Source organism: Mus caroli, unplaced genomic scaffold (genome assembly GCF_978045245.1).
Source record: "Mus caroli unplaced genomic scaffold, Mus_caroli_1 scaffold_11, whole genome shotgun sequence".
Taxonomy (NCBI): Eukaryota; Metazoa; Chordata; class Mammalia; order Rodentia; family Muridae; genus Mus; species Mus caroli.
The window spans coordinates 94,945,512-94,973,425 of NW_028227266.1; the positions used below are offsets into that span (position 1 = coordinate 94,945,512).

Below are 27,914 nucleotides of genomic sequence, written 5' to 3' on the forward strand. Positions count from 1 at the left end.
CTGAAGCCGAGAAGTCACAGTGGCAGGAGCTTGACAGACCTGGCCACATGGCATCCTTAGTCAGGCACAGAGAACAGGGGAATATGGTGCTCACCAGTACTTAGCCCGCTTTCTCTCTAGCTTTGATTGATTGATTGATGAGACAGGGTTTCTCTATGTAACCCTGGCTGTCTTGGAATTCTTTATAAAGATCAGGATGTCCTAGAAATCACAAGAGATCCACCTGCCCCCACCCCAAGTGCTGAGATCAAAGGTGTGCGCCACCATGCCTGGCACTTTGTGTTTGTAGATGAAACCAAAGGCAGGGAATGGCAGAGCCCTATCTAAGGTTCAGTCTTTCTACATCAATGAGGATAAGCAAGACATTTCCCCCACAGATGATTCTGGATTCTAGACTATTAAAACTATCACACCAACTATTAACTGTTAGAATATTTGGGTGAACTTTTCAAATAATAACAACTGTACCTTAGATTAACGTGCCTCATTGTCTGCGATACTGCCATTTTTCGAAGCTTCATTTAAATTTTTAGCCATTAAGAAATGTGGAGGAACCGGAGAGCTGGCTCAGTGATCAAATGGACTTCTTGCTCTTGCACAGGGCCTGGGTTCAGTTCCCATCGCCCACACCACACACCACAGCTCCACAGCACCACACAACCCACTGTAATCTCTCATCCTGGTAATCCAACACTCTTCTGGCCTCCACAGATCCATAGATAGCAGGCACATAAGTGGTGCACATACACACATTCAAGCAACTAAACATCCGTCTACATAAAATAAAAATAGAGTAGAGCTGGAGGTGGAACTCAGATTGTTAAATGCTTGCTTAGCTTGACCAAGCACTGGGTTCAGTCACCAGCTGCACACAAAAGGGAGTTGGGAAGAGTCGGGGAACAGGGATATCATCTTGTGTGGAACACCACAAAAACAAAACAAATGGTCATTACCATTTTGATCAAAGAACTACTACTCAGGTTTGGGCCCTCCACCTACCTAGAGTCGGGCAAGCATACAGAGTTTATATAGAGAGGATCTGTAACGCTCTCCATATTGCCTGGAAGTTAGTTACACATCCCCTGTATGCTGCAATCATCAGGAAAGGGGAAGAAGGTGAATGCCCTATAAAAAACTGTCTTAGCAAAATGATGATGCAAACACAAGCTAACAGGATTAGTCTTCTTTCTGTTGCTCTCCTGAGAACCTATTTAGTGCCCGAGCTCCACGCAGCCTAAGTCCATTTGAACGGATGCATGGAAACCTTTTGTATTGGGAACTTTACCACTGCCCAAACAGCTGTGTGTGTGAGTGTGTGTGTGTGTCTGTGTATGTATGTACCTGTGTGTCTGTCTGTGTCTGTATGCATGTCTGTGTGTGTATCTGTGTATCTATGTATGTGTGTGTGTGTCTCCACATGTGGGTACCTGTGGAGGCCAGAAAAGCAAGTTGGATCCCATAGGAGTTACAGGTGGCTATGAGGGAGAGAGTAACTCAGAAAGGCCTGATACAGCTGCTTTAGGAAGTTCGTTCGTTTTCTTTCTTTCTTTCTTTCTTTCTTTCTTTCTTTCTTTCTTTCTTTCTTTTTTTGTTTTTTCAAGACAGGGTTTCTCTGTATAGCCCTGGCTGTCCTGGAACTCACTTTGTAGACCAGGCTGGCCTCAAACTTAGAAATCCTGTCTCTGCCTCCCGAGTGCTGAGATTAAAGGCGTGGGCCACCACGCCCAGCTCTTTATTATTTTTTTTAAGATTTATTTATTTTATATATGTAAGTGCATTGTTGTTTTCAGACACACCAGAAGAGGGCATCGGACCCCATTACAGATGGTTGTAAGCCACCATGTGGTTGCTGGAAATTGAACTCAGGACATCTGGTAGTGCTCTTAACCACTGAGCCATCCCCCAAGAAGTTCTTTTAACCATGGAATCATCTCTCTCCCCTTCTCCCCTCCTCAGTTTTTAAGGTTAAAAACTGTTTCTGTGAGAATTTCAGACATGAGTACTAGCTACATTTAAATTATTTCTACCCCTCCCTCTCCACCCTCTGACTCCTCTCTTGTCTTTTTCACTCCCTTTCAAATTCAGGACCTGTTCTTTAATCATTATTAATAAATACATAGGTATATATGTGTATATAAATACACCAGGCTAAATCCACATATACACACACTGTGGGATTGGATAACCTATTAGGAGCTCGTGCCCAGAGAATTCAGATTCTTCTCTCAACAGCCAGCACCTGTAGGGCTTCCTCAGGCATGCGGCACTGTGAGATTTCCCCCATCCCTGTTGGCTTATAATGGTGCAGATATAATCATGCTGCTCTTCCTTTGGCCACCATGTTGTGGTTTCATGGGTGCAGCTGCCCTGCCATAGATAGAAGATACTATTGTGCAATAGATGTCTCAGTCCTCTGGCTCCTTAAGTCTCCCCATCCCCTCTTCCACAACACAGGTAGGGGTTGTGTTGTAAGTGTGTCAGAGGGGGTTTCACACCCACAGTCAGGGTTGTGTTGTGTGTGTCAGATGGGGTAGCACACTCACAGTCAGGGTTGTGTTGTAAGTGTGTCAGGGTTGTGTTGTAAGTGTATCAATTGGTGTTATACACCCGTCAGTCCATTGTTCTCTGTATATTTTGACTAGGTAAGGGGGCATAACACTTATAAAAAATAGGCAGTCTTTGGATTTAACTCTTAAGCCATAGCATGATATTACTTCTTTAGCTTGTATGGTGTATTTGCATATTTAAACTAAAGTATATACATATATATTCGTTGCTTTTTAAAATTAAAAATGTAAAGTTTTTAAAGTTTTCAGTGAAGCACAGAGTGAATAGGAAGAACTCCTTCCTAAGTCCCATTCGCTAAGAATTAAGATCTTTTGGAATGTATTCTACAAATGATCTTTCTAGGTATATTTCTCAGTACTGCGATTACAGTCAGTGTATCTGAATTTTTTTTTTTTTGGTGCCTGATATTGAAGTCAGTTGTAGTTGACTAAAACATTCTTCTGTTTTCAAGGTGAAAAGGGCAGTTGAAGAAGACAATTGTTGCTTTGGGACGATTGATACCTGGCTGTTATACAAGCTCACGAAAGGTAAAGTCGACCTCACAGACCTGTTCCAATGAATCCAAGTAAGACCGAGGGCCCAGAGTTGCTTAAGAGAGAGTCATAGTTACGTCCACCCCGGTTTTTTTCTTTCCAAGTTCCAAACACTCTGCTGTTTGCCACACCGGTGACTACATGTCGCAACAAAGCTAGATGTATTTTCATTTGGGGGGAGGGGGGAAGGTGGTTTAAAAATGCTGATGAAGCTTCCAGGTCTAAGACCTGGGGAACAGTCTTTTTCAAAGAGTGCTAACGTAGACTTCCAGATAAAATGGGGGGCTAGAAACAGCACCCCCGTGTGTGACGGTGAAAGAGGCAGAATAAGAAGACACAGACTTCATTCCAAAGAACTTAAGAAACCTACAAAGGAAATGAGAGGAAACTCAGAAGGGGGTGGGGACAAACATGGGGTGCACAGAGGCCAAGCACAGCTTGGGCCCCACCGCTCCCTGTGGGGTAGGGGAGCAGCACTGTGTACCCCCCTTCACTGAGTCATACTGGGGACTGGGCCTTCGATAGCTGGCTGCTTAAGAAATCCCCGATAAACTGAAGGAGCTTGGCAAGCTAACACAGGAACACAAGCACCATGCTAAGATAGAGTGACTCCTTCAGAATCAATGACCGACCCTGCACTTGAGGATCGTCACAGGGTAAAGTGAGATTTCAGGCTGATTGGTAAAACATCATGGGTGACACAAGGGGAATACAGACAAGCAGTTTAGTTAAATTCAGGGGAAGGAAAGTCAGCATTGTAAAAGAAAACGTCAGCCGTCTGATGACCGCGTCCGGGAGAGTTCAGCAAGAAGGTCGATATTTGGAATAACAGGTAAAAATGTTGGAAATGGAAAACAGTGAATGAAAAGAAAAACACAGTGGAGAATTTCACCAATACGCTTGACCTGCTAAAAGGAGAAATAAAAGGGCAGGAGAACCGTACTGAAGCCATGAAGTGCTGCATCCAGACACCAAGAAGAGAGAAAAGGAACAGATGCGACCACAGCGTCCAAAAGACGCTAACACGTGTTTGAATTATAATGCTGTGTTTTAGCATCATGTAAGCATCCAAGTGATACAAGAGACAAGCAAACGCCAAAGAGCATGATGGGTCAGTGACATTATAGCAAAGAGTTTCCCAAGGCAAGAATAATGGATAGCCAATAGAAGGGGCACTTAGAATCTCACATAGATATTACCACAGAGGAACCTTTGATGAAAGTCAAAATGCCAAGGCAAAAAGCAGAGGACACTGAGAGCTGTAAGGAGAACATGCCAACTCATGTACAGAAGCAGAAACATCGGAAAGACATCAAATCCCCTGCCAGCAACCAGAGCGGAACCATACTTCCAAGCCCTGGGAGTAATGGCTGCCAATCGAGAGCGAACCGCCCAGCAAAGCTGTCTTTTACAGTTGAGAGAAAAACAAGGGCGTTCGTTGCCAGGCGCAGGCAGTTCTTGACTCTCAAGCCAGCGGGATGCAGAGGATAGATACATCAAGGAATACTGTACACAGAAGAGGAAGGAAGTCTCAATCATAAGAATACAGGAACAGGGGGAGGGGGTGGGGGGAATGGTGAGATGGCTCAGTGGGTAAGAGCACCGGACTGTTCTTCCGAAGGTTCTGAGTTCAAATCCCAGCAACCACATGGTGGCTTACAACCATCTGTAATGAGATCTAATGCCCTCTTCTGGAGTGTCTGAAGACAGCTACAATGTACTTACATATAATAAATAAATCTTAAAAAAATAAAATAGGAACGGATAAATTTTGTGAGCAGAATTGGTCAACAGAGGAGAGCAGGAGGGGATCTATCATGAAATAGTAAACCAGCAAGGCCTTAATCCTAATAGGGCAGAAAGAAGAGAACGAGAGTGTGGCCAACTAGAAAAATGACCAGGAATGTTGTAGTCAGTGCCCGTGTCAGTAAAGGACAAACTGCTGGAGAAGTTTCCTCTCCTTCCACTGTGTGGGACTGGGGGGTGGGGGGTTGTTGGGACACAGGTTGCAAGGAGTAGTGGTGGGCACCTTTACGAGCCATCTCAGCCCAAAGTGACATTCTTCATAAGACTAGAAGACAACAAGCAATCCTAGCTGGATTTGGTGCTGCACTTCTGAAGCAGAGGCCAGGTGGATCTTTGTGAGTTCATCACCAGCCTGGTCTACAGGGCGAGTTCTAGCCCAGCTAGAGCTACACAGTGAGAGGCTGTCGCAAAACAAAAATAAAAAGAATGCCTTTAATTGGAAGGCAGGGACAGGCGGGTTTACATAGCAAGCTCTAGGACAGCCAGGACTACATAAAGAAACCCTGTCTCCAAAAAACCAAAACAGATTGTTTGGGTCTGGAGAGATGGCTGGGTAGCTAAGAATATTCGTTCTTGCTTTTCCAGAGCACCTGTGTTTATCAGGTGGACTCATGGTCTGGAAATGCAGCTCCAGGGCTCCCACGCCCTCGTCTGGCTTTTATGGGCAGTGCATGCACGTGCACACACACATACAGATAAAAAGAATCTTTTTTGAAAAAATGGATCTTGGCATAAGATGAAACTAAAACTTCGAGAAATTGACACAGGCAAAATGCATCAGGTTATGTTATTGGCAGAGACTTTCTGGAAAGTCTACTAGCACAGGACTTATCTCAATCGGTAGACAGGATTGCTTGAAATTAAAAACTTCTGCACAGCAAAGGAAGCAGTTGCTTGCATGAAGAAACAACCTACAGAGCAGGGAAAATCATCTAACAGAGCCGCCCCCACGGCACCCTAAAAATGGCTAATAATTACTTTTTAAAAGTTTTCAGTATGTTAATCCTGAGGGAAATACAAAATGAAACTACTTTGAATTCCATCTCACTCAGATCAGAATGGCTGTCATCAAGAAAATTAAGGAAGCCAGGTATGGTGGCTCAGGCTTTCAATCCCTGCATTTAGGGGGCAGAGGCAGGTGAATCTCTGTGAGTTCCAGGCTAGCTTTATCTACATAGCAAGTTCCGGGACAATCAGGGCACCAGAGAGAGACCTGGTCTTAAAGCACATTAGAGAGAAGACATGACAGCCGGTGCTAGGGATGCTAGGAAGAAGAGCCCAGTTCACTGCTGTCGCCGGGAGCGGAAGCTTGTGTGGTCATGATGGAAATCAGTATGGAGGCTTCTCAAGAAGTGAAAAGAGAATTCCCATGTGACCTGGCTCTACCACTCCAGCGTATAACTAGGGGATTGTAAGCATGCCACAGAGATACCTACACATCCATGTTTACTGCTGTATTATTTATGCAGCCGAGAGGAGAAACCAGCCTAGAAGCTCACCAATGCACGCATCAATAACAAGAAAATGTAGCACATTCACAAAGCGCAGTTCTATTCAGCTCTAAAAGCAATGAATGGAGGGAGCCATGACATTTGCAGGAGAATGAATGGAACTGGAAATCACGTGAAGTGAGACAACCCAGACTTCGAAGAAAAGATCCCACATTATCTCTCATTTGCAGAACCTATGTTTGAGTCTGTCTGTCTGTCTGTCTGTGTCTGTGTTGCTGAGTCTGTGGCATTAAACCAGAGGATCATGAGAGAGAATTTAGAGGTTTTAAGGGATGGGAACAGGGTGCTGGAATACATGTACCATGAAGTATGTCTGGGGGAAGGAGAGAAGTTAGACCAGACATGAGGAATAGGGGGAGAGGCAACTCAGGACAAAGTGTAATAACATAGGAAAATGCCATAATGAAATGCATTGCTGTGTGTGCTGACTTTAAAAAGGGGAGGGGGATTGGAGAGGTGGATCAGCTGTTAATTGCTAAAGACCCTCATGTTAGTTCACAAGCATGTCTGACTCCAGTTCCAGGGAATCCACTGCCCTCTTCTGACTCCCAAGGGCGCCAGGCACATTTGTGGTACACAGACATACATGCAGACCAAACACTAATACACATAAAATGAAGTGAATAAATGTAACTTTAAAATTTGAAAGAATAAAATAATGATAACACTGTGCTTGGATATGCTTCAGGGTGTGTGTGTGTGTGTGTGAGGATATCACCTAGCATCTGGGCACACCTCTTCCTTTAAAACTCATGATCTAAGGTTTTATCTGTAAAATTGCTTTTGTAAGGTTCAAGGACTTGTAAGATAGCTTAGCTGATCACAGTGTCTGCTGCCAAGCATGATGGCCCGACTTTAGTCCCGAGAACCCACATGGTCGTGAGAGCTGACTATTGAAAATTGTCCTCTGGCCCCACATGCAGACAGTGGTATGTAAGGGGCGGGGTCAGAGGGCTCAGCAGGTAGAGGCATCTGCTGCCAAGTCTGCCCACCAGATCTGATCCCTGGGACCCACAAGGTGGAAAGAGAGCACAGACCCTCTAATCTGCATGTGTGTGCTATGATGAAACACACGCACACAAGCACATGCATAATTGTAGTTTTGAAATTTTTAAATAAAATTCCAATCAAAATAAAACACTATAAAGGTTTATAAAGATTAGATGGGTATTTTCCTGGAAACTTGACTGTTGCAAACATCCATTTTAGGGTGAATTTGAAGATAGACACAGGTCTAGATTATAAACCGAGGTTGGGCGATTTATATTTCCTGATAATAAATGTGTTAAAATTTCTCGTGGAAATCCAGGTTCTTCCTACGCCACGGATTACTCAAATGCCAGCACCACTGGATTCTTTGATCCCTATGCGGTAAAGACTTTTCTCTTTTTTGAATCACCCGCTTTTCTGTATTGCGGGCTAGATTCTTCTTTAACTGACTGTAGTTGACAGCCCTTGTCTTGAAATGTGGGTAGAGGTGTGAGGCCGGTGAGCTTGCATATCCTGATGCCGTATTCTCATGCATAGATGCGCTGGAGCAGGCTCATAACCACCATGGTCTCCATCCCACTGTCCATCCTGCCTCCTGTGAAGGACACCAGGTAACTGAGCATTGGAAGCACACCGCACGGCTGCCTTCCAAGTCCTTTCGCTTTGCTGGGAAAGGGAGTTCTTTCTTTCTTTTTTTTTTTTTTTTACATGCTTCTGCATCTATTCTATAACTTTATGGGCTATGCGAAAAGCAGTTTGCTGGATTTTAGGGTGAGTGTGTCCAGAGCTACAACTAACTCCTTCATCAATCTCATTTGAAGCTATAATTTTGGAACAGTGGATGAGGAGATATTTGGCGTGCCTATACCAGTTGTTGCCTTGGTAAGTAGAAGGCATTGGGGTGGGGGGTGTAAGAACTAAATAATTGGATAGTTGGGGCGAGCTTTCAGAGAAACAGAAGGTCTTTAGTAGAATAATGCCTGAGCCAGGGGTGGTGGCTCCCAGCTTTACTCCCAGTAGTCACTCAAGGGCATAGGCAGGCAGGTTTTGTGAGTTTGAGGCCAGCCTGGTCTACACAGCAAGTTCCAAGGCTGCCAGAGCTACCCTACTGTGATTAGTGTTAGTGTTAGAGCATTTGCCACCAGGTACAAGGCCCTGGGCTCAATATCAGCACTAAAGAAGAAACACACATTCTGCCTGGTATCTCTTATACTTTCTTTTAAGTTAAAAGGGTTGTGTATATAATGAAAAGCAGTTCCTATATAAGGAAACTGGCATTTTCTAAAGATGCTGTGTTCTGAGTAATAGACCACATCTGTAGATGCTTGATTTGAAAAACAGCAAGGGGTCACTGCTGCTTATATTTCATCAGAAATAGTTTATATTTCCCCAGAAAATCAGTAACTGGGCAGTTGATATTGGAGGATAAAGTTGTAGCTGGATGTTATAAAATCCTTAGCTTGCTGGTGTGAATAGAATAATTGCTGGGGTCTGCTTCCTTTTAGATTTATGTTTACTTTATGTGTTTGGATGCTTTGCCTGCATGTATGTCCGTTACCACGTGTGAGCAGTGCCTGAAGAACCCAGAAGAGAACATTAGATCTCCCGACACCAGAGTAACAGATGGTTGTGAGCTGCTGTGTGGGTGCTGGGAATCGAACCTGGGTCCTTGGCAGGAGCAGCAAATGCTTCTAACTCTGAGCCACTCCACAGCTCCCGGGTTTGGTTTCTAAGGTTTCTCTTACTGCTGGACTCTAGCTTTCGGGCCAGAGGAGAGAGTACAGAGTTAGAAACCCTCAGGATGCCAGCCATGCTGGAAACCCCCACCACCTGTCCCCAGGTGGACTCTCCACTTAGCCAGGGAGTCAGAATGGGACGGGGAGAAATTCTATTTACTTATAAATAACAGGTACATCTTATTATGTAGCTTAAGTTGGCCTTGAATCTCTGTGTAGGCCAGGCTGGCCCCAACCTCAAAGCAGTCCTTCTGCCTTGGTCTCCAAAGTGCTTGCATGCCCAGGCGGTATCATCATCATCATCACCATCATCACCATCTTCATCATCATCGTTTAAAGCAGGCTCCTGTTATTAGTCTAGGCTTGCCTCTGACTTAAGATCCTCCTGTCAGAGTCTCTGGTGCTGAGGTTATGTGTTCAGCTACGTAGTAACATGAGTTTTATCTTTTATTTTACTTTTTAAATATTTATCACTGTGTGTGTGTGTGTCTGTGTGTCTGTGAGTGTGTGTCTGTGTTTGCGTGCGCGCATGCACCATGTGTGCCATGGCATGTATGTGGAGGTCAGAGGACAACTTCCGGGAGTTGCTTCTCTCTTTCTACCATCTGGAGGTCCAAAGATCAAACTCAGGGTGTCATGTCCAGCAGCAGCTGTGTTTATCTGCTGAGACATCTTGCCAGCCTTAGCTTCATTTTATTTCTTTGTTTACTATACTGCTGGTGACCATGACCACATATAGATAAGGCAAATGCTCTATAGTGTGTGTGCTTAATGGTCCTCACCACTCAGGAGGCTGAGGTGAGAGAGGTCTAGGCTACCCTGGGAAACATGGCAACCCATCTCTAAAAAAGAATTGAAATGGAGTTGGGGTGTATGTAACTCAGTGTGGAGTGCTCACTAGCGTATGCGAGGCTTTAGGGTTGATTTCCAGCACTGTAGAACATTAAGTATCATTATGTGAGTTTATATGTAGCCATGGTAACAAAATTATGATCTTCTAAAGCAATAAACATGTTTAAGACTTTTAATTTTATTTGTTGTACCTCTGTCACTCTTAGTAAAAGAAATTTGTGACTTCAGGTCCTGACAAAGGGTGATGAGACCTCTAAGGTCAAATGAAAAAGCCCACTGTTTCCGTGCCGTTCTTTTACTGACATTTCTAAAACTGTTCACATTTATAAAAGCCATGAACTAGACCACTCTAGTGGTACCAGAAGCCCTTGGACAAGTCCCTTGCCTGCAGTGCTGGCCCAGAGAGACCCTTGGACTGTGCAACTCTTGTCTTTGGGGTTCATTTTTAACTTAAGGAAATGGCAAAAGAGCAAGTGAACTATGTAATCATGAGAATCGTGCAAATGGGGGATGGACTGTGTATAATGAAGCAAGCGCGGGTACAGTGTGTTTCTGACAGTCTGACTGACACCTCGGCAGGTCGGTGACCAGCAGTCGGCCATGTTTGGAGAGTGCTGCTTTGAGACGGGAGATGTGAAGCTAACCATGGGAACTGGAACATTTTTGGATATCAATACTGGAAAAAACCTTCAGCATGTTAATGGAGGTAAATAATCTTGTTAGTTAGATAAAATTACATTCATAGCCGGGCGTGGTGGCTATGTATGTCCATAAATCCATAGTGATAAAAATAAATAATCTGAGGGCCGGGCGTGGTGGCACACACCTTTAATCCCAGCACTCGGGAGGCAGAGGCAGGTGGATTTCTGAGTTCGAGGCCAGCCTGGTCTACAGAGTGAGTTCCAGGACAGCCAAGGCTACACAGAGAAACCCTGTCTCGAAAAAGCCAAAAAAAAAATTACATTCATGTTTGTTTGCGATGCATATCAATACCAAGCCCCCATTTCATGGTGAGGGTATTATTTCATATTTTATTATTAGAGAAAATTAATCCCCATTGCCTTTAATTAATTAATTAATTAATTAATTAAAGGAATTAAATTAGCAGCATTAAAAATAAAGATGTTGCCAGATGGTGGTGGTACGCATCTTTAATCCTAGTACTCAGGAGGAGGCAGAGGCAGGCAGATCCCCTTGAGCTGGAGGCCAGCCTGTTCTACAGAGCAAGTTCCGGGACTATACAGAAATATGTCTTTGGAAAAATCCAACCCCAAAAAACAAAACCCAAATATATTAATACAGCAAATTAACAGATGGATTTGGCTATTTTGGCCAGCTTTCCATGTATTTATTTGTATTACAAATTATATTTGTTTAACATTTACTATTAGAGTCTAAATCTCTCTTTTTCCCTCATATATATTTATTTATTTTCGTGTGCTACTGCTGGGACTCAAACCCAGGGCCTTAGCATGTTAGGCAAGCAAGTATTGTACGCCTTGAAGTACAACCATGATTTATTTTTTCTGTGCATTAGAAACTTTGGGGGAGTAGTAATTGCCAACCAATGATTGATACATATTTAGGACCTTTTTAGTTTTTTGAGAGCGAGTCTCATGTAGCCCCATCTGGCCTTGAACTTGCTGTATAGACAAAGATGGCCTGGAGCTGCTGGTTCCCTGGGGCTAGGGTTATAGGCTTTGCCACCATGCCTGGCTTATATGGTGCTGGTAATACAACCAGGGATTCATGTGAGTTGGGCAGGCACTCTTCCAACTGAGCTTTGTCTCTGTAGCCCTGGCTATCCTGGAACTTGCTCCATAGACCAGGCTAGCTTTGAACTCACAGAGATCCACCTGCATTTGCCTCCTGAGTACTGGGATCAGAGGCGTGCAGCACCACTGCCCAGCATCCTCAGCATTTTCAAAGATGCATTTAAAATCTGTTTTCCTGCCTTTGCTCTGCAGCCTTATCCCTTTCTCCTGGCTTGAGAGTCAGACCTAGAAAAGGGGATGCCTGTATTCCACTGTCCTGACTTAGGGCTCTGCATAGAGGCCACAAACAAACACAACAATGTGGTTAGTGCTCTGGCTATGTAATCTCTAGTAGCCTTTACTTTGCAATTAAAATACTTATTGCCATGTGTCTAGAGACATGGATGTACCTGTGGCTACTGAAACCTAATAGCTCAGTGGTAGCTATCTCCCTGGCATGCACCAGGCCTTCAGTTCAATTCCTAGTTCCCCAAACCAAGACCAGCCATCCAACAGCAAAACAAACAAGAACAGCAATGCCCTTCTTATGTGTTCCCATAGATGTGAAATCTCATATTGTCTTTGAAAAAGTTAAATTGAGAACTCTGTTAACCTTTTATGGATTGGCGCATTGTATTACCGCAAGAAACATTCGGTTTTCCACACAGTACAAAAGTTCTTTAAAATGCATACATCTTTCTTTTCTTTTATTATTTTAATTATTTACATTTCAAATGTTGTCCTTCTTCCCTGTCTGTCTGTCTGTCTGTCTGCCTTTCTTTCTTTCTTTCTTCTTTTTTTTTTTTGTTTGTTTTTTCGAGACAGGGTTTCTCTGTGTAGCCCTGGCTGTCCTGGAACTCACTTTGTAGACCAGGCTGGCCTCGAACTCAGAAATCTGCCTGCCTCTGACTCCTGAGTGCTGGGATTAAAGGCTCAGTCTTTATTTTTTAATTCCATTTTGTTTAAAGTACATTTTAAATGTAGTTTTCTCATTTAGTACAAGTTGTCTAATTAAAAAAAAAAAGCAACAACAAAAACAGAGACCTGCCCTTTACACGTCTTGTACATACTGGATGCTGGGCTCTGTGGAGTTTCCCTTATGAGTGAATTCGGTTACACACACAGCTGCTCTCTAGGGTGGGCCTCTTTTCACTTGCAGAAGTGCAGGCTGAGGGTCCGGAAACGGTAAGATCTCACCTAGTTCAGACTGGGATTTGAACTCCCACAGTCTTATTAGTGCTTAAGATCTCCCCTAGCTCAGGCTGGGATTTGAACTCCCACAGTCTTATTAGTGCTTAAGATCCTCCCCTAGCTCAGGCTGGGATTTGAACTCCCACAGTCTTATTAGTGCTTAAGATCTCCCCTAGCTCAGGCTGGGATTTGAACTCCCACAGTCTTATTAGTGCTTAAGATCTCCCCTAGCTCAGGCTGGGATTTGAACTCCCACCGTCTTATTAGTGCTTAAGCATTTTGTGGTTATTTATATGCATGGTGGTTGCTGCGCTGAGTTGTGTATTTTGTTATATGAATTCAATTATTCATTTGTATATTTACTTTCTAAGGCTTTTATCCACTAATTGGATGGAAGATTGGGCAAGAACTTGTATGTTTAGCTGAAGGCAATGCAGGAGACACGGGCACCGCCATAATGTGGGCTCAAAAATTAGGTAAGTCGCCTTTAAACAAAATCTACAGGCAGGGCTTGAATTCACATTTGCTACATGGTTTTAGATCAATAGTCAAAGAACGGACCATTCGAATGAGACATTAAGATAAACTGATATGTTCTAGGAGAAATATAGAATATTCTTTTTAAAAAAATATTGGGTTGGTAAAGGTTAATTAAGTATTAGGACTAGGGGCTGGGCAGTGGTGGCCCACACCTTTAATCCCTAGCACTTGGGAGGCAGAGGCAGGCGGATTTCTGAGTTCAAGGCCAACTTGGTCTACAGAGTGAGTTCCAGGACAGCCAGGGCAATACAGAGAAACCCTGTCTCGGAAAAAACAAAAACAAAGTATTAGGACTAGGGATCCACAAAAAAGGAAAGAAAAGAAAGAAAGAGAGTGAGAGAGAGCAAGGAAGGAAGGAAGGGAATAAACTATCGTCATACACATTTTTAATCCTAGCACTTGGGAAGTAGAGTTTAAAGTCTCCTGAGTTGCATAACAGGTTCGAAACCAGCATGACCTACATAGTAAGATCTAGTCTTGAAAGGAAGGAGGGTAGAAAGGTAAATTTGAATATATAGAAAACCAGAGTGTATAGGAATAACTAGGCTACAAGCAAAATACAGAGACAAAGGGATAAGAACTGTTAGTAGCAGCCAGGCATTGTGGTCCATACCTTTAATCCCAGCACTTGGAAGGCAGAGGTGGGTGGATCTCTCTGAGTTCAAGGCCATCCTGGTCTATCTACATAGTGAATTCCAGAACAGCCAGGGCACATAGTGAGCCCCTGTCTTGAAAAACAAACAAATAAACAAACAAAAGGAGCCATTAGTAGCAGATAGCAAGAAGATTAGTAAATGGACAAGAAACAAGCCAGCTTGCTTATTTTATTTATATGTTTTTAAGACAGGGTTTCTCTGCGTAGCCCTGGTTGTCCTGGAACTCACTTTGTAGATCAGGCTGCCCCTGAACTCAGCTGATCACCTGCCTCTGCCTCCCAAGTGCTGGCAGATTAAAGATGCACGCTTGCTGCCACTGCTGGGCTCCTGGGCGTGTTTTTAAAATCACATTTTCTCTATTTTGTGTGTGTAGGCGGGAAAGAAGTGGAGGTCAGAGGACAATTAAAGGAATTCAAGGGAGCTGGGGCTCAATTGCACTCTCTGTCTCTCTCTGTCTCTCTCCCCCCACCCCCAACACCACCCTGGGGAATCAAGCTGAGATTGTTAGGCTCAGCAGCAGCTGAATTTTTTTTTTTTTTTAACCCCACTGAGGCTTCTCCCACCCCTGGGGAATCAGATCTCACTAATAGCATAATGGTCCTGAGGCTTGAACTCAAGTCATCAAAAGCTTGGTGACAGGTGAGCCATTATGCCAGTCTCTGGTTTTGCCTTTTGACCATTACGAATAACAAACAACAATATTATAACTCATATTTCTTACACAAAATGTGAAGTCTATAGCTGTCTTCGTCCGCTTTTTCTCGCTGTAACAACACGCTTTGGGAAGGAAAGGTATCAGTTAGCTTGTCCATCCCAGGTCACAGTCCATTGAGGGGACCCAAGGCAGGAACTGAGGCAGAGACCACAGAGGAATGCTGGGTTCTAGCTTGCTCCTCACCATGTATTCAGCCTGAGTTCTTATACAACTCAGGACAATCTCTGCCTAGGGGTGGCACCACCACTGTGTGAGCTGGGCCTTCCCACATCCATCATTAATGTAGAAAATGCCCTGCACCCTTGCCTCTAAACAATATGATAGATTTGCTCAATAAGGTTCCTCTTCCCAGATAACTCTAACTTGTATCAGATTGACAAAAGAACAACCAGGACAGTACCAGACTATTTAAGATGACCGTGATTATCATTCGTAAAAGTACGGTGTGGGGTGTGACTTTAAACTTTACTGATTTGAATTAAGCTGATTTATTTAATGAAAAAAAAAAGTTCTGTTGGCAGAAAACACCATCTCTCAGAGGGTAATGCCGGAGGGTGATGTGGAGTGATTTGTTTTCCCGTTCTTCCTCTTCCCTGGGACTAAACTCTGGGCTTTGCACAGGCTGGGCAGTCACTCTACTGGAGGCATATTCCTGCCTGCCCACCTCTGTGAGCCTGCACCGTGTGTGGTGAGCATATTGTTTGGGGCTTGGTTGAGGCTATGGGAAGAGAAAAGAAAGGGAGAGTGACCCCAGCTGAAGCAGCTGATTGTCATTTAGAGTGGAGGGGAGACTGTTTGAGGAGAGGCACAGGGTGCAGGGCCCTAAGAATTTTATAGCTCAGAAAAGGGGACTTTTGTGGTGGAAAATTACATCAGCAAATCTATTCTTTTTTTTTTTTTTTTTTTTTTTTTTTGGTTTTTCGAGACAGGGTTTCTCTGTATAGCCCTGGCTGTCCTGGAACTCACTTTGTAGACCAGGCTGGCCTTGAACTCAGAAATCCACCTGCCTCTGCCTCCCAAGTGCTGGGATTAAAGGCGTGCGCCACCATGCCCGGCGTTAGCAAATCTATTCTTTGTAGACTCAGGGCAAAGGCAGAAGTGGTCTTTTTTTTTTCTTTTCTTTTTCTGATGTTCTTATCTTTGTCCTTGTCAGAGTCTCCCAGCTCCTAAGTTCCTGCAGATGTTTTCACTGTGCTGTTGGTTGGCTTTTTTTTTTTTTCTTGTCAGGCAAGGGTTTCTCATCTCCTCTGAGGCCCTTTGTTTTTAGACCATTAACCCTTACTTACAGTTATTTATCAAGGAAAAAAAATTATTTCAGCACTCTGTATCACTAAAGTGTCCCTTCTTAAGTGCAGGTCCTTTAACACCCTTGCCTTGTATCATGTAGCACTAAAACCCTAGAAGGGCGCCAGGCGTGGTGTCGCACGCCTTTAATCCCAGCACTTGGGAGGCAGAGGCAGGCGGATTTCTGAGTTCATTGCCGGCCTGGTCTACTAAGTGAGTTCCAGGACAGCCAGGGCAATACAGAGAAACCCTGTCTCAAAAAAACAACAACAACAAAAAACCGAAGGCCCCCATTGCCAAGCCTGATGATATCCTGATACCCTGGACCCTGTGTGATGGAAGGACAGAGCTGAGTCATACACGAAGTCCTTTGACCCCCACACAGAGCACTGTAGCCACCATGTCCCTACTCCCAATAAATACAATTAAAAAGTTGTCAGACCCAAAGGAAACTCCATTTCCTCAAATACCAAAAGGCAGAAGGGACAGATGGCTGCCTGTGATGCGGGTTAGCATCCCAAAGCTCAGCTGGACTCCAGGCTCCCTCAGTGTACCCAGTACCCATTTCTTTTCTTTGTTTTTTTCAAAAATAATTTTTTATTAGATATTTTCATTTACATTTCAAATGCTATCCCGAAAGTCCCCTATACCCTCCCCACCCCCCAACCCCACCCTGCTCCCAAACCCACCCACTCCTGCTTCCTGGCCCTGGCATTTTCCTGTACTGGGGCATATAAGCATCACAAGACCAAAGGCCTCTCCTCCCATTGATGGCTGACTAGGCCATCTTCTGATTCATATGCAGCTAGAGACATGAGCTCTGGGGGTACTGGTTAGTTCATATTGTTGTTCCTCCTATAGGGTTGCAGACCCCTTTAGCTCCTTGGGTGCTTTCTCTAGCTCCTCCATTAGGGGCCCTGTGTTCCATCCAATAGATGACTGTGAGCACCCAGTTCTGTATTTGCCAGGCACTGGCATAGCCTCACATGAGAGAGCTATGTCAGGGTCCTCTCAGCAAAATCTTGCTGGCATATGCAATAGTGTCTGGGTTTGGTGGCTGATTATGGGATGGATCCCCGGGCAGTCTCTTGATGGTCTTTCCTTCCGTCTCAGCTCCGAACTTTGTCTCTGTAACTCCTTCCATGGGTATTTTGTTCCCCATTCTAAGAAGGAATGAAGTATCACCACTTTGGTCTTCCTTCTTCTTGAGTTTCATGTGTTTTGCATTTCAAAGTCCATGCTAGCATCCTAGCCCTCTCACCTTCTCCCCTTGGTTAAAGACCCCAGCTTATGGGGCTTCTGTCCCCTCAGCGACTCATTCTCCTAACCCTGATATTTCAGCTCTGCTCTCTCTGTCTTCCCCCTGCTCCCCCCCCCCGCTGCCCCCCCACTCCCTCCTCCCCTTCTCTCCCCTCTCCCCCCCTCCCCGCTCTCCCCCCTTCCCCTGCTCTCCCTGGTGTCGCTCCATTCCAGCTTCCCTCACCACAGGTCCAAACTGCTGACCACGCTCAGTCTACATCTTTATCTCCCTGCTCTGGACAATTCCCGATGCTTCTGGCTGTTCTACATCTACATTAAAAACCTTCCCCTTAGCCATACAGAAAGAAAGTCTGGGAACTGGAGTCAGGGCTCAGTGGCTAAGAACACTAGCTGCAAGGTTAAAAATATTTTTGAAGTTTTAGCAAACTTGGTGGTGCACCCTGTTAATTCCAGCACTTGGGAGGCATAGGCAGGCAGATCTCTCTGACAGTTCCAGGCCAGTCTGGTCTACAGTGCTGAATTCCAGGATAGCCAGGGATATGTGGAAAAATTCTGTGTAAAAATAAAAACAAAACAAAACAAACAATCAACCAAAAAACCCAACAACAACAACAACAAAACCCTTCTAGATTATCAGAAATAAAAATAATATAGTTTACATATTTCTTCTCTTAAAAGTTAATGCTTTTCAGTTTTACCCCCATAGAGATAAGAAGAAAAACCCAGAATCCTGAATTTCACATTCATTGAATTCCAAGTTTCATATGACACCACATTGCCTGTTACAGAATATTTGCTAGTCAGCTGGGCTGGGGCTGTTCCTGTTCAGAGAGAAAGCTTCTCACAGAGAGCTGACCTTGAAAGGCCCCAAGACTCCTAGCTCAGATTGGAGACAGGCCCTGCCTGAGGCCAGAACCGCCCCTGCGCAGAAAATGCAACAATTGTTTCAACTAGAGAAGGAGGGAGTCAGTTGAAGATTTACCTTTCAGTTTCAGCCCAGCTGTGGCTAATGCTTGCCCCCTGTGCCTGAAATCTACATAAAGTAAACATTTATTTGTTTACTTTATTTATTTATTTGTATCCCTCTCTGAGAACTTATGAGTAAGTTGAAAAAAAAAATCCTAAACTGTATTCTGGAAACAGACTTGTCCTACTGAGCAGCCCTACCCTTCTCCCAGGCTCTAACCAGGGCATAGATCTTCACTGCCTCCTCCCACCTTCTCTAAAACAGGAGGGAAAACTCAGAGCAGGTGATGAAGTTGCAAGAGCGCGCGCACATACACACACACACATGCACATGCACACACTCAGACATGTGCACACACACTCATGCACTCAGTCATGCACACACCTGTGCAGCCTTGGCAGGATGATCCCCACAGGTTCTGGAATAGCCAGGGCTACACAGAGACCCTGTTATCTATCTTTATTCCAAGTTTCTGTCTTCCTATTCGCAGTTCTCCGCAAGCCTTTCTGTACTTTCTGCTTTGCCCCCCTGCCACTCCTTCTTCAATGTCTTTATTATCTCAGTCTTAGGAACATTTCACATCTGTAAACTTCATTCTTCAGTTCTAAGTGAGTGGTCAGGATGTGCCTGGAGCTGCATGTTGGTTGGCACAGGTGACACTCCTGCCTTCTTGGAAGTCCCAGTCTCCAAAAAAGACTTGCATTAATCGTCGGGAATACTATCGAGGGTGCAGTAGTGTTTGTCTTTAGGCATAGCTACCGGAGACAGGAGACTTGCTTTACCTTAGAGGTTCTTCGAGGCCAGCCTAGGTAACATAGCAGTACCTCATCCAAAGAAAGTCTAAGTCTATCAGGTGAGATGGTACCCACCATCAGATCAGCTTCCTGGAGGACTCACTATCCTGGGCTACATAATGAGCACCAGACTTGACAGCAGGAAGACCCTGTCTATGACAACAATAGGTAAACAGATGGGCTGGGGATATTATTGTACCACGTTAGAGTGTCCCAAGCATGTTTAAGGCTCCGAGGTTAACCTTCTGCAATACTTACCTTCCTTTACAAATATTTATTTTATACACACATGTCAGACAAGTTCCTAAGTAGACACAGCAGCAGAAGCGAAGGTTTTCTACAGGAGCGTCAGAAGGCTTCTTTAAAAGTGGTTAGGCTAGCCTGCTCTCAGGAGGCAGAGGCAGGTGCATCTCTTGAGTTCAAGGCCAGCCTGGTCTACAGAGAGAATTCTAGGACAGCCACACAGAAAAACTCTTATCTCGGAAACAACATGGTTGAACTGGATGCTGAATAAAGGATTATGATGGTCCGTCAGGTGAGGAGGCCTTTGGCTGAGGAGTGATCCACACACTGAGGACCAGTGTGCAAGGACAGCAGGGGAAAGCATGCCCAAATACACTGGTGGCAGTTCTCAGCTCCACCACCCTCAGCTGACAAAGGTCAGGGGACATCTTCCTTAGTAGGATCACTTTTAATTGCTTGTCCTGGTTGTGTCTGCCTGCCCCAAGCAATCCCCAGTAGACTGCTTTGTAAGGACACATTCCAGACTGTTTACTTGAAGTAAATGGCTCTGACTCCTTCCCAGGAGAGATGCAGCGTGCCTCATTAGAGGAGTTGATTTTGTATATGCCTGTGATCTCAGCACATGAGAAGGTGAGGAAGGGTTGCTGTGAGTTCCAGGTCCGCCTGGGTCTCAGTCACACTGTCCTCAGCTGTCTTCATATCTTCTATTTTCTTTTCTTTTTTTAAATTGAGAACGGTGTAGTGGCTATTCTTGGTTGTCAACTTGACTATATTTGGAATGAACTACAATCCAGAATTGGAAGGCTCACCAGTGACCCTTATCTGGAGGCTTGGAGATCCTTATCTGGATCTTGGTATGGAGATCTTGAGACATAGTGGCTATGGATTCCAGAAGATTAAATCTCCGAGTTTAAGGAGATTTAATCTGGGCTACACCTTTCATCTGGGATTAAAGGTGTGGTGGAACACACCTTTAATCTGGGCTACACCTTCTGCTGGAGACAATATAAGGACATTGGAAGAAGGGAGTCTAGCTCTTGCTCCTTCGCCTGCTTGCCGTGTGAGACTGAGTAACTGCTAGATCCTTGAACTTCCATTCACAGCTGCGACTGAACCATTGTTGGGAATTGGGCTGCCGACTGTAAGTCATCAATAAATTCTTTTACTATATAGAGACTATCCATAAGTTCTGTGACTCTAGAGAACCCTGACTAATACAGAATTTGGTACCAGGAGTGGTTCTAGAGTAACAGAAGTACAAGGATGAATCTTTTAAAATACTGGAATTGGCTTGTTGAGCCACCAGCACTTTCAACTACTGAAACCTCTCCAGATTCTCTCCCTCCTGGGAGCTCAGAGAATTTTGAAGACCCATGGTTGAAACTATATTTCAAACTTAAAGAAGCTAATGCCCTTGATTTTCTTAATGAATTAGGTGATTCAGTGCACAAAGCTTTCTACAAGATGGGGAAAAAATCAGAAAATGATTTTACTGGCTGGCTGCTCTTAGTATCTGGGGAAAAAATGATGAATGAAAGGAAGGAGTTGTGTGATAAAATCGAAAGGCTCCAGACACAAGTAAACGATCTAAAAGTTGCTAAGTGTGTCCTTGAAGAGAATCTTCTCTCTTGCAGCAATAGAGCTCAAGTTGCAGAAAATCAAACTGAAACCCTCATTGTAAGGTTGGCTGAACTACAGCGAAAATTTAAGTCTCAGCCTCAGAATGTGTCGACAGTTAAAGTAAGGGCACTAATTGGCAAAGAATGGGATCCTATAACTTGGGACGGGGATGTGTGGGAAGACCATGTTGAAGCTGAGAATTTTGAATCTTCAGATTCTCAAGGGTTTGCCCCACCTGAGGAAGTAGTACCCTCAGCCCCACCCCTTGAAATAATGCCTTCCCCACATGAGGAAATTAATTTTGCAGAGTCTGATAAACCAGCAACGACTTTCACTACTGATGTTTCTCAAGGCCCACCAATAGTTTCTTCTAGACCTGTAACCAGACTCAAAGCAAAACAGGCTCCTAGAGGGGAGGTAGAAAGTGTAGTCCATGAGGAAATTCGCTACACTACTAAGGAGCTTAATGAGTTTGCTAATTCATTCAAACAGCAACCTGGTGAATATGTGTGGGAATGGATTTTAAGGGTGTGGGATAAGGGTGGAAGGAACATAAAACTAGAGCAGGCTGAGTTTATTGACATGGGCCCTCTGAGTAGAGATTCTAGGTTTAATACGGAAGCTCGCATGGTTAAAAAAGGTGTCAAAAGTTTGTTTGAATGGTTGGCTGAGGTGTTTATCAAAAGATGGCCTACTGGAAATGACTTGGAGATGCCTGATATTCCATGGCTTAGTGTTGATGAAGGGATTTTAAGACTTAGGGGAATTGCAATGCTAGAGTGGATATATTGTGTAAAGCCTAATTGTCCACAATGGGAAGGTCCAGAAGATATGCCCTTCACCAGCTCTATAAGACGCAAATTGGTGAGAGGGGCACCAGCACATTTGAAGGGTTTTGTTCTTTCCCTTTTCCTTGTGCCAGATCTTAGCATTGGAGATGCTTCTGCTCAATTAGATGAATTAAATTCACTGGGTTTAGTTGGATTCCGAGGTAACAAGGGCCAGGTGGCAGCATTGAATCGCCGGAGACAAGGTGATCCTAGTTATTATAATGGACAGCGTAGGCAAAAGAATGTTTATAATGACAGACCCAGTAACGGTCAGCACAGGAAAGGTGAAATTTATAATGGCATGACTCGCTTGGACCTTTGGTACTGGCTAGTCAATCATGGTGTTTCCAGGAATGAAATACATAAGAAGCCTACTGCATATTTGTTTGATTTGTATAAGCAAAAAAAATTCTCAAACAAATGAAAGAAAGGCTACATTAGATCGTGGTAAACAGCAATCTCGGCCAGTGAATCAATTTCCAGACTTGAGCCAGTTTGCAGATCCGGAACCCCTTGAATGAAGGGGTGGCCAGGTTCCCCTGAGGAAGGATCCTGATAAGACACCCAAAGGTTTTGCTGTTACCCTTTCTCCAGTTCTTCCCCAGAGGGACCTACGGCCTTTTACAAGGGTAACTGTACACTGGGGAAAAGGAAATAATCAGACTTTTCGGGGTCTGCTGGATACTGGTTCTGAGTTGACACTGATCCCAGGAGATCCCAAGAAACATTGTGGCCCTCCAGTTAAAGTAGGGGCCTATGGAGGGCAGGTGATTAATGGAGTTTTGACTGATGTCCGACTTACAGTAGGTCCAGTAGGTCCCCGGACACATCCTGTGGTGATTTCCCCAGTTCCAGAATGTATAATTGGGATAGATATACTCAGAAACTGGCAGAATTCTCATATTGGTTCCCTGAACTGTAGAGTGAGGGCTATTATGGTTGGAAAGGCAAAATGGAAGCCTTTAGAGTTGCCTCTGCCAAAGAAAATAGTGAATCAAAAACAGTATCGTATTCCTGGAGGCATTGCAGAAATTACTGCCACTATCAAGGACTTGAAAGATGCAGGGGTGGTGGTTCCCACCACATCTCCATTTAACTCTCCTATCTGGCCAGTGCAGAAAACAGATGGATCATGGAGAATGACAGTTGATTATCGAAAACTAAATCAGGTAGTAACTCCAATTGCAGCTGCTGTACCAGATGTAGTTTCGTTACTTGAGCAAATTAACACATCTCCTGGCACCTGGTATGCAGCTATTGATCTGGCAAATGCCTTCTTCTCAGTACCTGTCCATAAGGACCACCAGAAGCAATTTGCTTTCAGTTGGCAAGGCCAACAGTATACCTTCACAGTTTTGCCTCAAGGATATATTAACTCTCCTGCCCTGTGTCATAATTTAGTTAGAAGGGATCTTGATCGTTTGGATATTCCACAAAATATCACATTGGTGCACTATATTGATGACATTATGCTGATTGGACCAAGTGAGCGGGAAGTAGCAACCACTTTGAACTCATTGGTAACACATATGCGTATCAGAGGATGGGAAATAAATCCAACCAAAATTCAAGGACCATCTACCTCAGTGAAATTCTTAGGAGTCCAGTGGTGTGGGGCATGCAGAGATATTCCTTCTAAGGTGAAAGATAAGTTATTGCACCTGGCCCCTCCTACAACCAAGAAAGAAGCACAACGTTTAGTGGGGCTATTTGGATTCTGGAGACAATACATCCCTCACTTGGGTGTGTTACTTAGGCCTATTTATCAAGTGACTCGGAAAGCCGCTAGCTTTGTGTGGGGCCTGGAACAGGAGAAGGCCCTTCAACAGGTCCAGGCTGCTGTGCAGGCTGCTCTACCACTTGGACCATATGACCCAGCAGACCCGATGGTACTTGAGGTGTCTGTGGCTGATAGAGATGCTGTTTGGAGCCTCTGGCAGGCCCCTGTAGGTGAATCACAGAAAAGACCTTTGGGATTTTGGAGCAAAGCTCTACCATCATCTGCAGACAACTATTCTCCCTTTGAAAAACAGCTCTTGGCCTGCTATTGGGCCTTAGTGGAAACTGAACGTTTGACAATAGGACACCAAGTTACTATGCGACCTGAATTACCCATTATGAGCTGGGTACTATCAGACCCTGCAAGTCATAAAGTGGGACGCGCACAGCAGCAGTCTATTATCAAATGGAAGTGGTATATACGTGATCGGGCCAGAGCAGGTCCTGAAGGCACAAGCAAGTTACATGAAGAAGTTGCTCAAATGCCTATGGTTTCTACTCCTGTTACAATGCCATCTGCTGCCAAGCATGCGCCTATAGCCTCATGGGGTGTTCCCTATGATCAACTGACCGAAGAGGAAAAGACTAGGGCCTGGTTTACTGATGGCTCTGCACGTTATGCAGGCACCACCCAGAAGTGGACAGCTGCAGCATTACAACCCCTTTCTGGGACAACTCTGAAAGACACAGGTGAAGGGAAATCTTCACAGTGGGCAGAACTTCGGGCAGTACACATGGTATTACAGTTTGTTTGCAAGAAGAAATGGCCAGATGTACGATTATTCACTGACTCATGGGCTGTAGCCAATGGATTGGCTGGTTGGTCAGGGACTTGGAAAGATCACAATTGGAAAATTGGTGAAAAAGACATCTGGGGAAGAAGTATGTGGATAGATCTCTCCAAATGGGCAAAGGATGTGAAGATATTTGTGTCCCATGTAAATGCTCACCAAAAGGTGACTTCAGCCGAGGAGGAGTTCAATAATCAAGTGGATAAGATGACCCGTTCTGTGGACAGTCAGCCTCTCTCCCCAGCCATCCCTGTCATTGCTCAATGGGCACATGAACAAAGTGGCCATGGTGGTCGAGATGGAGGTTATGCTTGGGCTCAGCAACACGGGCTTCCACTCACCAAGGCTGACCTGGCTACAGCTGCTGCTGATTGCCAGATCTGCCAACAGCAGAAACCAACACTGAGCCCCAGATATGGTACCATTCCTTGAGGTGACCAGCCAGCAACCTGGTGGCAGGTTGACTACATTGGACCACTTCCTTTATGGAAAGGACAGCGTTTTGTTCTTACTGGAGTAGATACTTATTCTGGTTATGGATTTGCCTTTCCTGCACGTAATGCCTCTGCTAAAACCACCATTCATGGACTGACAGAATGCCTTATCTATCGTCATGGTATTCCACACAGTATTGCTTCTGACCAAGGAACTCATTTCACAGCCAGAGAAGTACGACAGTGGGCCCACGATCATGGAATTCACTGGTCTTACCACATTCCCCATCATCCTGAAGCAGCTGGCCTGATAGAAAGATGGAATGGCCTTTTGAAGACGCAGTTACAGCGCCAATTAGGTGGTAACAGCTTGGAAGGCTGGGGTAGAGTTCTTCAGAAGGCAGTATATGCTTTGAATCAGCGCTCGATATATGGTACAGTTTCACCCATAGCCAGGATTCATGGGTCCAGGAATCAAGGGGTGGAAAAGGGAATAGTTCCACTTACTATCACTCCTAGTGACCCTCTAGGAAAATTTTTGCTTCCTGTCCCCATAACTCTAGGTTCTGCTGGCCTAGAAGTTTTGGCTCCAGAGAGGGGAGTGCTCCTACCAGGAGCTACAACAAACATTCCATTGAACTGGAAGCTCAGATTTCCCCCTGGTCATTTTGGGCTTCTAATGCCCTTAAACCAACAGGCTAAAAAAGGAATAACCGTGTTAGGAGGAGTGATAGATCCAGATTACCATGGGGAAATTGGATTACCTCTTCACAATGGAGGTAAGCAAGATTATGTCTGGAGTGTAGGAGATCCCTTAGGGCGTCTCCTAGTACTACCATGTCCTGTGATTAAAGTCAATGGGAAACTACAACAGCCTAATCCAAGCAGGATGACAAAGGACGCAGACCCATCAGGAATGAAGGTATGGGTCAATCCTCCAGGAAAAGAGCCAAGACCTGCTGAGGTGCTGGCCGAAGGTGAAGGAAATACAGAATGGGTAGTAGAGGAAGGTAGTTATAAATACCAATTAAGGCCACGTAACCAGTTGCAGAAACGAGGATTATAAAGTAATATGAATGCCCCATTGTAAATTTACAAATGCGTTTGCGATTGTACGAGGGATAGTTATATCATGTTAGGCGTATTCACAACCTTGTTATTGTTTCATGTAAACATGGGATATTATTTGTGTCAAGTTGACAAGGGGTGGATTGTAGTGGCTATTCTTGGTTGTCAACTTGACTATATTTGGAATGAACTACAATCCAGAATTGGAAGGCTCACCAGTGACCCTTATCTGAAGGCTTGGAGATCCTTATCTGGATCTTGGTATGGAGATCTTGAGACATAGTGGCTATGGATTCCAGAAGATTAAATCTCCGAGTTTAAGGAGATTTAATCTGGGCTACACCTTTCATCTGGGATTAAAGGTGTGGTGGAACACACCTTTAATCTGGGCTACACCTTCTGCTGGAGACAATATAAGGACACTGGAAGAAGGGAGTCTAGCTCTTGCTCCTTCGCCTGCTTGCCGTGTGAGACTGAGTAACTGCTAGATCCTTGAACTTCCATTCACAGCTGCGACTGAACCATTGTTGGGAATTGGGCTGCCGACTGTAAGTCATCAATAAATTCTTTTACTATATAGAGACTATCCATAAGTTCTGTGACTCTAGAGAACCCTGACTAATACAAACGGATTTATATTTTTTTTTAAAAAGATTTATTTATTTATTTATTTATGTATATGAGTAAACATTGCTCTCTTTAGACACACCAGAAGAGGGCATCAGAGCCCATTACAGATGGTTGTGAGCCACCATGTGGTTGCTGGGATTTGAACTCAGGACCTCTGGAAGAACAGTCAGTACTCTTTTTTTTTTTTTTTTTTTTTCGAGACAGGGTTTCTCTGTATAGCCCTGGCTGTCCTGGCACTCACTTTGTAGACCAGGCTGGCCTCCAACTCAGAAATCCGCCTGCCTCTGCCTCCCGAGTGCTGGGATTAAAGGCGTGCGCCACCACGCCCGGCTCAGTCAGTACTCTTAACCGCTGAGCAATCTCTGCAGCCCGAAAGGATTTTTGTTAAATATTTATTTTTATTTTATGAGTATGCTTGCACCATATACTTGGGCCCCTCGGTAGCCAGAAAAAGACATTAGATCCCATTGAGCTGGAATTATAGCCAGTTGTGAGCTGTCATGTGGGAGCTGGGAATTGAACCGGCATCCACCAGAAAAGCAGCCAGTGGGGTGTTTGTTTGTTTGGTTGGTTGGTTTGGTTTTTTATTTTTCAAGACAGGGTTTCTCTGTCTAGTGGTGGCTGTCCTGAAACTCACTTTGTAGGTCAGGCTGACTTCTAATGCAAAAAGATCTGCACATATCCCTGTGCTGGGATTAAAGGCGCTTGTCACCACCCCCTGCAGCAGCCAGTGCTCTTAGTGCAGCTCTGTCCCTCCAGCTCCCTCTGTTCCTTTGCTAGGCTTCCTGCCCTCGGTTTTAAGTCTGAGAAGCAGACTGTGGCCTTTTGTTGTTTTCAAGTTTTTCTCTGATAATCTTAATGTCTGAGGTATCTTAGGCTTTATAAATACCTATTCTCTTGCAGAGGATTAAGAAAATTAACCAATTTTAAGGTGTTTCTGACATTAGGCTATTTATGAGACTCCTGTTTAAATCCTCTGGAGAATTTTGATATTGTAAATTTTTCTTTCTTATATTAATGTCTTATTTATTTTCTGCTTACGAATGCTTTGCCAGTGTCCACAGAGGTCAGAAGAGGGTGTTAGAACCGGAATGAGTGGGAAGCGCCATGTTATCTGGGAACTGAACCCAGGTCATCTGCAAGAGCAAAAAGTGCTTTCAACCACTGAGCCATCCCAGCAGCCCCTTAAGTTGTTCTTGTAGGCAGTCCATTAGGATGGGCTGAGAAGGCAAACACCCCACTGCCCTTGGACTGTTTCCATTGTCCTTTGTTTTCCAAGCTTTTGCTCTGCTGTTTGAATCTGTCGCTCAGTAGTGCCACCTGACGGCCAGTCTTGGAAGTGTTCTGCCTAGAGGGTCGTTC

General features: G+C 44.5%; 1 protein-coding gene across 1 annotated transcript in view; it reads left to right on the forward strand.

The window, feature by feature from the left end:
- Gk5 (glycerol kinase 5) overlaps positions 1-27,914 on the forward strand; it is a 68,733-nt gene that overhangs the window by 24,698 nt on the left and 16,121 nt on the right. Inside the window, exons 6-11 of the mRNA XM_085827913.1 lie at positions 3,020-3,095; positions 7,728-7,789; positions 7,946-8,019; positions 8,230-8,290; positions 10,576-10,702; positions 13,313-13,417. Coding sequence (XP_085684039.1) covers positions 3,020-3,095; positions 7,728-7,789; positions 7,946-8,019; positions 8,230-8,290; positions 10,576-10,702; positions 13,313-13,417 — 505 coding nt within the window. The remainder of the gene's footprint in view (positions 1-3,019; positions 3,096-7,727; positions 7,790-7,945; positions 8,020-8,229; positions 8,291-10,575; positions 10,703-13,312; positions 13,418-27,914) is intronic.